The sequence below is a fragment of the Ipomoea triloba genome, chromosome 9 (assembly GCF_003576645.1).
Source record: "Ipomoea triloba cultivar NCNSP0323 chromosome 9, ASM357664v1".
NCBI lineage: Eukaryota > Viridiplantae > Streptophyta > Magnoliopsida > Solanales > Convolvulaceae > Ipomoea > Ipomoea triloba.
This window is the reverse complement of record NC_044924.1, coordinates 29,444,279-29,454,384: the sequence shown is the minus strand read 5'-3', so window position 1 is coordinate 29,454,384 and position 10,106 is coordinate 29,444,279. Positions and strand designations below refer to the sequence as shown.

Genomic DNA, 10,106 nt, shown 5'->3' with positions numbered 1-10,106 from the left:
AACTAGACGAATCTGCAACCTCCCAATCGCAACAATCCCTTGTTGACCAACCGCAATCTTCGTCCCATCATAATAATCCTATCCAGCCACCAACTGTTCAAGTCCGACGATCAAATAGAGTTCGAAAACCAAACCCCAAATACTTTGATTATAAAACCATCAATTACACTAGTAATCACCCCATTCCAGAACCAATTGAGCCAACCTCAGCCACCCAAGCCAAGAAGGATCCTCGTTGGCGCCAAGCCATGGATGATGAGTTTGCTGCACTGCTCAAAAATGGTATGTGGGAACTGGTACCACCACCAAAACGGCCCCCGATTGGTTGCAAATGGGTTTTTAGAGTTAAACGAAAACCAGATGGCACAATTGATAGATTCAAGGCTCGCCTAGTTGCTAAAGGATACTTGCAAGAATCTGGGAGGGACTACTTTGATACTTTCAGTCCCGTGGCAAAGCCTGCTACAATACGTATTGTCCTTACCTTGGCATTAGCCAACAATTGGCCACTACGGCAATTGGATGTTAATAATGCTTTTTTGCATGGCACCTTGTCTGAAGAGGTTTATATGAAGCAGCCGCCGGGGTATTGTGATCCTCAGTGTCCTACCTTTGTGTGTCGCCTTAAAAAGGCTTTGTACGGACTCAAGCAAGCGCCTCGGGCGTGGTATATGGAGCTCTCTAAATATTTGGTTGAGTTTGGTTTTCGCAAATCCCGTGCTGATTATTCTTTGTTCATTTATCAGTCTAATGATGCCTTAATTTATTTTATGGTGTATGTAGATGATATTGTAGTCACAGGAAATTCTACTGAGTTGTTAGATCATTTTATTTCCTGCTTAGCGCAGCGATTTTCGGTTAAAGACTTGGGGGCATTGCATCATTTCCTTGGTGTAGAGGTAATCCCCACTCCCGATGGCTTGTTCTTGTCTCAGTCGCAATATATTATTGATATCTTGAAAGAGGTTGACATGCATGAAGCCAAGATTGTGCATACACCTATTGGGTCTTCTGTTGATTTATTCCGGCCAAAGGATCAATCCGCTGCTGCTACTGACGCTACAGTATATCGACGGGTAATTGGTCTTTTACAATACCTTTCAATTACTCATCCCGATGTTGGCTATGTCATAAACCGCCTTTCACAATTTATGCACAAGCCTTTATTAATTCATTGGCAAGCGGTCAAACGAGTATTACGTTACTTGAAGGGAACCCTATTTCATGGGCTGGTTATTCGTCGTAACACTCGATTACATCTCACGGCTTTCTCAGATTCCGATTGGGGTGGTGTTCATGATGTTGGCCGGTCTACGACTGGTTATGTTTTATTTTTGGGGTCCAATATAATTTCTTGGCGCTTGGTGCGACAGAAGGTAGTAGCTCGTTCTTCTACAGAAGCAGAATATCGTGCTCTAGCGAATGCGGCGGCTGAGGTTATTTGGGTACACAACTTATTGCATGATATTGGGGTTGTTCTTCTTCATTCTCCAGTATTGCATTGTGACAACTTGAGTGCTACGTATGTCTGTCAGAACCCGGTGTATCATTCAAGAATGAAGCATCTTGCGTTGGACTACTTCTTTGTTCGAGATCATATTGTAAATGGTACACTTCGTGTGCAGCATGTTCCGACTACTTCCCAAATCGCTGATATTCTCACAAAGGGGTTGGGAAGACGCTCATTTGAGCATTTTCGGTCCAAGATGGGAGTCTCTGATGGCTCCTCCATCTTGCGGGGGCGTATTAAGGAATAGGATTATTACTATTAATATTGTTTATTATTATTACTAATTAATATTGTTGATTCTTCTTGTATTTTAAATCCTTAGGCTCTCTCCTTAGTATTCTCTGTTAGTTTGCATATAGATAGCTAGTTGTTATCACCTTCTTCCTGTATATAAAGGGTTGTGATATATGAATAGAATCATCAGTTTTCCACCTCTATTATATTCTTACACGCCATATGACAGGCTTTGATGGTAAAGTATAGACTTTTCAGCTTCCGAATGATAGGTTGACTTTAAATTTTATCACATAATATCTAATTGAAACATACTCTTTTCTCTTTTAAAATATGATACAAATAGGATGAAATTTGAGTTCTTCCATGGGCATGTTATTTTTTTTTTTTTTGAATACTGTTGACTCCGTTACAATGTAGTATCTGTTCATACTAACATTACTTCTGTGACCTCTCACTTAGTAGGGTCATAGCTATGCCGCTTAACCACAAGGTCTTTGGCTCCATGGGCATGTTAAGATGATCAAATATTAATATATGAAAAGTTTATAGTAATTAGCATTGTTGTATGTTGTACTGTACGTCTGTACCTAATACAAATATGTAGATGTAGCGAGGAGTATCGAATAGTATCAATACTGGTGCCAATAGCACTTAATATAACTCATTACATCTACGTGATTGTATCAGGTACAACATAGTAACACAGTCTAGTGTTGTCCAACACTATAGATATTCTCTTAGTATATTATCCAAAGTTCAAAACACTCATATAATCCAGCTAGCATATGAAATCTCTTATTTATGCTGGAGTTCAAATTTTGAATATCACCACTTACCTGGTATGAATATATATGGATATTGTTTTTTTTTTTTGAAAGATATATGGATATTGTTACTGAGTTTTGTCTGAATTATTAAATGAGCTAGTATAGGTAAACTGATTGATTTTGAAAATAGTGGTCTTTGAAAATTTTATGAATACTTAATTAATCATAAATTTGAAGAGTAAATGTGACTTCAACCTAAAAGGAGATGAAAAATATTGGATATAATTAATCCGACAAAGTTGAGATCACCTAATTCTTTAAAAAAAAAAAAAAAGAAATAGTGGATAAGATGAATTGGTTTGTCCAAACATTTCAAAGTTGCTAGTTGGGTCATATTCATCGGTCCAACTTTACTATATGCGCAATTTATATCATGAACCAGATTCTACATTGCATGGTGGACTGGTATCGTTAACAATATAAATCAGGGCATTATATTTAATAACATTCAATATGTACTATATTAATATTTGTTCTATATGTTCATAAAATAAATGTTAATATACATAAACACTAAACTGCAAGTACATCATCGGGTAGATCATATCTATTTTCATTTACTCTTTAGTAAATTTATCCTGTTCATTCTATATGCTTATAAAATCAAAAAGATCTCAATTAGAGTTTTTTAATGACATATTTTGTATACATTGATTTTATTTGTACAAAAAATTAAAAAGAGAATTGTCAAAAAAAATTAAAAAGAGAAAAATAAATTTAAGTTGGAAAAAAATTGAGGAGCCACACTTTAAGACTTACTTCTAACGGTAGGGTAAATGTTCGATTCTTGCCACGAACATTCAGAGTTTGGGCCAAATTTAGGTTTGAGTTGGACTCCTTATGTGCAGAAATGTATAGTTTGATGTTGAGTTTCGAAACTATATTAATTAGATTTACCTCCTCTTGAACTTGGTGGAGAGGTTCATGTGATCCAAGATATAATCCAACGAAGTCAAGAAACCTAGGTGATCAAAAAAATGAGGAAAAAAAATACAAATGCCTCAAATTTTACTACATATATTTACCATGGTCCATGATATAATTATTGACATTGTAGCATATGACAAGATGGATAGTTTTCCAAGGAAGTAACATGGAACGTGGTGCAGACAATATAGAAAACCAGTACTCTTTTTGACCCATGGAAAAATATTATGTTACACAATTGCTCAACAACATAATAATGGAGGCGAAATTAAATGACAATGCAACAATCTTATACTTCATTAACATAATAATAGATTTTATGTAAATTGATTCAAGTTTAACTCCCATTTGGTTAGCGACTTTTATACTTTACTATCATAGTTTATAGTTTAAAATAAAAGTAATTTTCAATAATATATATATATATATATATATATATATATATATATATATATATATTTTATTTATTTATTTATTTATTTATTTTTAATTATTTATTTATTTATAACTTGAACCAAACACCTCGAAATTTAAAAATGGATTAAGCAAGTACTTTAGTCCAATTTAAAACATTTTAAGATAAATAGTTGTGTCAAAACCATCAACCCATTTTACCACATAACAATCTTATACTCCGTACGTTATACTATGGATCATGAATCACATTGTAAGGTAAACCATTGACATACATGTATAGTTTTAGTATATTAAGGGTTAATTTTTAGTGTATTACATATTCATTTTAAAAAGTTTATTTTTAATATACTGATTCATTTTCAGTGTACTATCTAAAAATGAACTTTTAGTATATTAAAAAAATTAGTATATAAAAAATAAATTTTTATATATAAAAAATGAACATTTATCAATGATAATTTGATACCACATATATGACAAGCCATATATACAGAACTCACAATCGAAAGAAACATGGAGCATGAGGCAAGAATCAATTAGGTTTGTTCAAAAATGTATGTAACCTCAACTCAGACAAAAATCAATCCCAAACAGATCCACAACACAGCAAAGCAATGCAATGCAAACCTCTCTCTTACCTGCTGAGATGGATACCTTGCAACTTCATAACACCCTTTTTTTATGGTAAATTCCTTCATAACACCCTAATAAGCTGCAATTCTGCAAATGACAGGTCAAAAAACACATGGTTATTGTTATAATCCAAGATCGGGCTAATGTTACTCAACTGGGTTGTAATATACATGGGTCAAACCATACTAAAAAACTAAATCTAATCAATTAACTAGTCTATCCCATGGGTTTATGCCACGGACAATCGGGTGAAGTGGACCAAACAAGCTTTCCCCCGAAGAGACGCCACCAATACCACGGGCAGACACCGCATGAACACAAAGTGTTCTAAGCAAGAACTGATACATATTATAATCTAAGATTGGGCCAAAGTTACTCAACTGGGCTGCAGTAATGCCATAAGCCAAACTATATTAAAAGATTGAACTCAATCAATTAACTAGTTTAACCCATGACCTTATAAACTTATATATTTCTCTCTTATTTTTATTTTTATTATTTTTCAACAACTCTTCACTTATGAAAAATGGTAAAATCAGATTTAATGTGAACTACAAAATGAAAAGGTGGACAGAGACAGAAGGAAAGGGAAAAATGGAAGTGTAAGGGACATTGGTTGTGGCACACAGGAATGGCAAGAACACACATGGACCACCACCAACCAAAAAGCTTCCCAGGAATGGCAAGAACACACTGGTTCAGCCAGCACACGTGGCGCCATCTGGCTAGTCTAAATTGCCAATTCACTCCTGCAAAAACAAAAAGGAGAAAATGCACAAATATCATTCATGTACACAAAATACTTACATAGTAATCGTATTCGGTATCCAAGACGAGATTCCGGGGAAACACCATTTGATTAGTTGATGGTCAGAATAGAGAAATCTCGCTCTTATTTAATCATCGACTAATCATGTTGGGTTATTTTAGTGAGATCCATCTTGTCCAAAAGACTTTGATTTTCTATACTTGCATGACAGAGAGACAGAGAGATACAGAAGGGAGGCCCCTAAGTTGTCTGATAAAGCTGATCTTGATATATCACCTAGAAATATAGAAGTCACTGTAACCTATACAGCCAGAGTGAAAATGATAGCACCAACAACCTAGTTCGAGTGAAAGAGATTCGATTTTCCTTTAAATAAACTGTTAAAGTTAGAATTTTGTGAATAAAGTAACAGGTATTACGAAAAATCAAATATCAAGAAGTTCGGTATAAATTTTTTTTTAAAAAATGATAGCATCGTTGCACCTTACAGAACAACACCGCCCCCTTTTAAAACCTCTCAAACACCAATCCCACCCTCCAACCCAGCACAAAGCCACAAAAAGCAACCAAAAAAATTATAAAGAAAACCATTATTTTTCTCTTCATCCTCCACACTGTCAAGGAGTGTGTCTCACTCACTTCACAGCTCTAAACCAAATATCTCTGTTCTTCAATGCCCCAAGAGATGCATATTACTTGATGTATGAAATTTGAGGACCAGATGAAATATATTCTTATATATATATATATATATATATATGTGTGTGTGTGTCTGTGTGTGTGTCATATATGTATTATGTTCAGTCATACCATTACTTTTCAAACCCCTGAGCTGCTTTCTCAGAATTTTCTGTTGACTCAAGCAAGTTTTATCCCTGTGTTGTTTTTCCAGGACAAAACAAAGATGAGCTCTGGTGTGTTTCATGTCCCTGAAGCAAGCTTTTAAGATCTGGGGAGAGAAGGGCCTACCATTTTCAGATTCACAATGCCAGTTCCTCTTGCTCCATATCCAACACCCCCTGCACCATACATGCCACCTGCAAATGGTATATAACATCTTATCTTTACCAGTTTTAGCCTGTGGGTTGTAAGAGGAAAACGTAACACAGATATGAACATAAACACCATTCTTGAGCACGCCACCATCAGAAAGTCAAATCTTTTCTCCAACTCACAATGTCAACCAGAGTTGTTTAATTCACATGTAAAGAAACTCTAACTGCTGTGCCTTTTTCAAGCTTTTCGGAAGAATTAAGTGAGAGATTTGGTGGGTACATTAGCAGATTCTCATAAACAAACCAGATTAACAACAATTCATAGTAAAAGTAGATCTGCAAAGGATGTTTTGTCATTCTTACCATGTATAGACAGTTTCGGGCTTTCAGCGGTCCAGAAACACCAAGGCATATTATATTCTTAACTGTGATATGATGAATTGGAACATTTCTGATTCATGATAAGTTCCACACCCTCAACCGATATTTGATAATATAGATACAATGGTCAGCAGGTACACAAAGCCAGCTTGTATGTTCTGGCTGTCGCAACCTTTTGATGTATCCAGTAGGAGCAACCTCTGTGTGCTGTGCAGTGTGCAATGCAGTCACAGCAGTACCTCCACCAGGTATGTGCTTGTGATATGTAACCTTCATTATCTTTCCCGATTGTCTAAATGGTTGAAGGGAGGCCTCACTGATCTTCTTGCCACACTTTAACCCCTAAACAGGCACTGAAATGGCTCAGTTAGTCTGCGGTGGCTGCCACACATTATTAATGTACATTCGTGGAGCAACGAGTGTGCAGTGCTCTTGTTGCCACACTGTCAACTTAGCTATGGAAGGTAAAGTGTAATTTGATGATATATAACACATATTTTGATGAGCTATTGTGAATGTAAGAGTGAATGTATTGAGTATTGTGACAGCAAACCAGGTTGCACATGTGAATTGTGGCAACTGCAGAATGCTACTGATGTATCAATACGGAGCAAGATCTGTGAAATGTGCAGTGTGCAATTTTGTGACATCAGTGGGGGTATGTATAATATTCATTAACACAAGACTTGCATCATTTTTCTTGAGTGACACCATAGAAATACTGAAGAGTTAATGTCATCTGGGGTCCTCCAAGTATAGTACATGGTTTTGCCACGTTTAGTCCTAAACTTTCAAGTTAACCACCCGTGGTCCTACAATTTTCAAATTTTAACCACTGTGATCCTTCTGAAAGGACAACTTTGCCCTTACATTACTTCTGAAAGGACCACGGCTGGTTAAAATTTGAAAGTTTGAAGGACCAGGGGTGGTTAACTTGAAAGTTTAGGACTAAACGTGACAAAACCACTATACTCGGAGGACCCCAGATTATATTAACTCAAATACTGAATTATTCAATTCAATCCAATCCAATATCAACATAATCACACAACTCTGCATCTGTGACAAGAAAGGTTTGTGAAACAATGAATTTTCAAACAAGATACCCCCCCCCCCCCCCCCCCCCCCCCCCCCCCCCCCCCCCCCCCCCCCCCCCCCCCCCCCCCCCCCCCCCCCCCCCCCCCCCCCCCCCCCCCCCCCCCCCCCCCCCCCCCCCCCCCCCCCCCCCCCCCCCCCCCCCCCCCCCCCCCCCCCCCCCCCCCCCCCCCCCCCCCCCCCCCCCCCCCCCCCCCCCCCCCCCCCCCCCCCCCCCCCCCCCCCCCCCCCCCCCCCCCCCCCCCCCCCCCCCCCCCCCCCCCCCCCCCCCCCCCCCCCCCCCCCCCCCCCCCCCCCCCCCCCCCCCCCCCCCCCCCCCCCCCCCCCCCCCCCCCCCCCCCCCCCCCCCCCCCCCCCCCCCCCCCCCCCCCCCCCCCCCCCCCCCCCCCCCCCCCCCCCCCCCCCCCCCCCCCCCCCCCCCCCCCCCCCCCCCCCCCCCCCCCCCCCCCCCCCCCCCCCCCCCCCCCCCCCCCCCCCCCCCCCCCCCCCCCCCCCCCCCCCCCCCCCCCCCCCCCCCCCCCCCCCCCCCCCCCCCCCCCCCCCCCCCCCCCCCCCCCCCCCCCCCCCCCCCCCCCCCCCCCCCCCCCCCCCCCCCCCCCCCCCCCCCCCCCCCCCCCCCCCCCCCCCCCCCCCCCCCCCCCCCCCCCCCCCCCCCCCCCCCCCCCCCCCCCCCCCCCCCCCCCCCCCCCCCCCCCCCCCCCCCCCCCCCCCCCCCCCCCCCCCCCCCCCCCCCCCCCCCCCCCCCCCCCCCCCCCCCCCCCCCCCCCCCCCCCCCCCCCCCCCCCCCCCCCCCCCCCCCCCCCNGAAAAAAAAATTTTTTAAAAAAAAAACCCCCCCCCCCCCCCCCCACACACACACACACACTCAAGATCCATAACAGGGCATATATACTTCTACAGTTCTACACACATTTAATGTCAAGTTCATTGCATAACAGGTTTCAGCAAGCACCAACGACCAGAAGTAACAAACTGAAAGGTGAAACCGCTAAGCTTGTACCATTGGATGTGTCTTTCCACAAGCAAAGGAAACCTCTCCTTGCTGCATGTATTGAGTTATTTCTTCTCGCGTGATTGTAATACAAATAAAGCAGTTTTGCCCTTTTGAATCTGCAAATAATGTTATATCCAATGACTTGTTAGTTCAAATATACATGAACTTTGCTGTAATGTCCCATATCAGATCAAAATAAGAACTGTGACTGCAACATAAGATTGGAGATAGTATCTCATATGCAACAATAAGGTTAACACCGCCTAATGCAACAGGCTCGGGTTGGTTCTGGGTGTTATATATACATACTACTATATGCAACTATGTTATATTGTAGAGGAAGATGCATACTGTATCAGATACTTGACCTGTAGAAGAAAGCAGTGAAGACCAAAGTTTAAACTAGCAACTTTGAATCTGACAAATAGCAATAAGATAAACACAAGATAAGCATAAAGTATTCCTGTGACAAAAGATGATCTTTCAGGTGAGACCCAATACCAAGGAACAGATAATATCTGAAATGCCCCACTTTCAAGAATTATCAACAGATTTAAGTGAAGTGATCAACTACTTGATCACAAGTTGTTGTCTACTGTCATATCACAGTGGAGCAAAGCTATCTCATTCACTCATAAACTTTTGAGCAATATCTTTCCTCAACTTTGCACCATAAATTTCTCATGAGAGTTGATATTTTTCACACCCAACATCAGCCTTAAAGTGCGACACTTGGTGTTTTCAAGGGTTAGCATAAAAAGCTAAAGTTGATAAAATAGAGGACAAACTCCTCTTGTTTTGGTAACTCCCAGAGGAATGAGAATTGAACTTGAGATCTCTTATCTAAGAATCACAAGCTTATGACGTTAGAGTATAAGGATAAATGCAATCTAGTTACTCAACTGGAGGCTCATCAACCTCCACAAGTCCATTTTACTTAAGCTCTAGTTTACTCTATAGAAGTGTAAAACATATCACTTTGTATTTTGTAATGGCTTATATAGTTACTATAAACTAATCAAGGGTAAAAAAGTGGGGAGAAACAACACGGTTTTAAGGAAGCAGATTGCTTGTGTTTCTAAAAGGCAAAGATGGGCAACAAGAAAAAATTTCTATGGTATTGAGATATCCATATACAAATCATACAAAACTAGTAGTAAATCATCATCTGCCACAAGGAAGAATGATAAGATGTCATGAAGTGGATATGCCCTCTCTTTTGCCTTATCAAATAGCAGTCACAGAGAAGACAATGGGCATTTGCCAATATCTGCTGCTCAATCTACTTGGATATTTAATCCAACAACCTAGTAAAGCTTGTG

General features: G+C 40.8%; 1 protein-coding gene across 2 annotated transcripts; it reads left to right on the top strand.

Annotated features, from left to right (window-relative positions):
- The first annotated feature begins 5,778 nt into the window (after nt 1–5,778).
- On the top strand, nt 5,779–9,014 carry LOC116030453 (protein LOL1). Of its 2 annotated transcripts, none has more exons than XM_031272706.1 (6): nt 5,779–6,021; nt 6,213–6,366; nt 6,828–6,944; nt 7,047–7,160; nt 7,245–7,354; nt 8,729–9,014. In XM_031272706.1, exons 2-6 carry the CDS (start codon nt 6,306–6,308, stop codon nt 8,756–8,758), a joined length of 432 nt encoding a protein of 143 aa, XP_031128566.1. In that variant the 5' UTR covers nt 5,779–6,021; nt 6,213–6,305; the 3' UTR covers nt 8,759–9,014. The 2 variants fall into 2 exon arrangements, with proteins under 2 accessions (XP_031128566.1, XP_031128567.1); XM_031272707.1 differs by having other exon boundaries at nt 5,793–6,021; nt 6,831–6,944.
- Nucleotides 9,015–10,106: the final 1,092 nt, after the last annotated feature.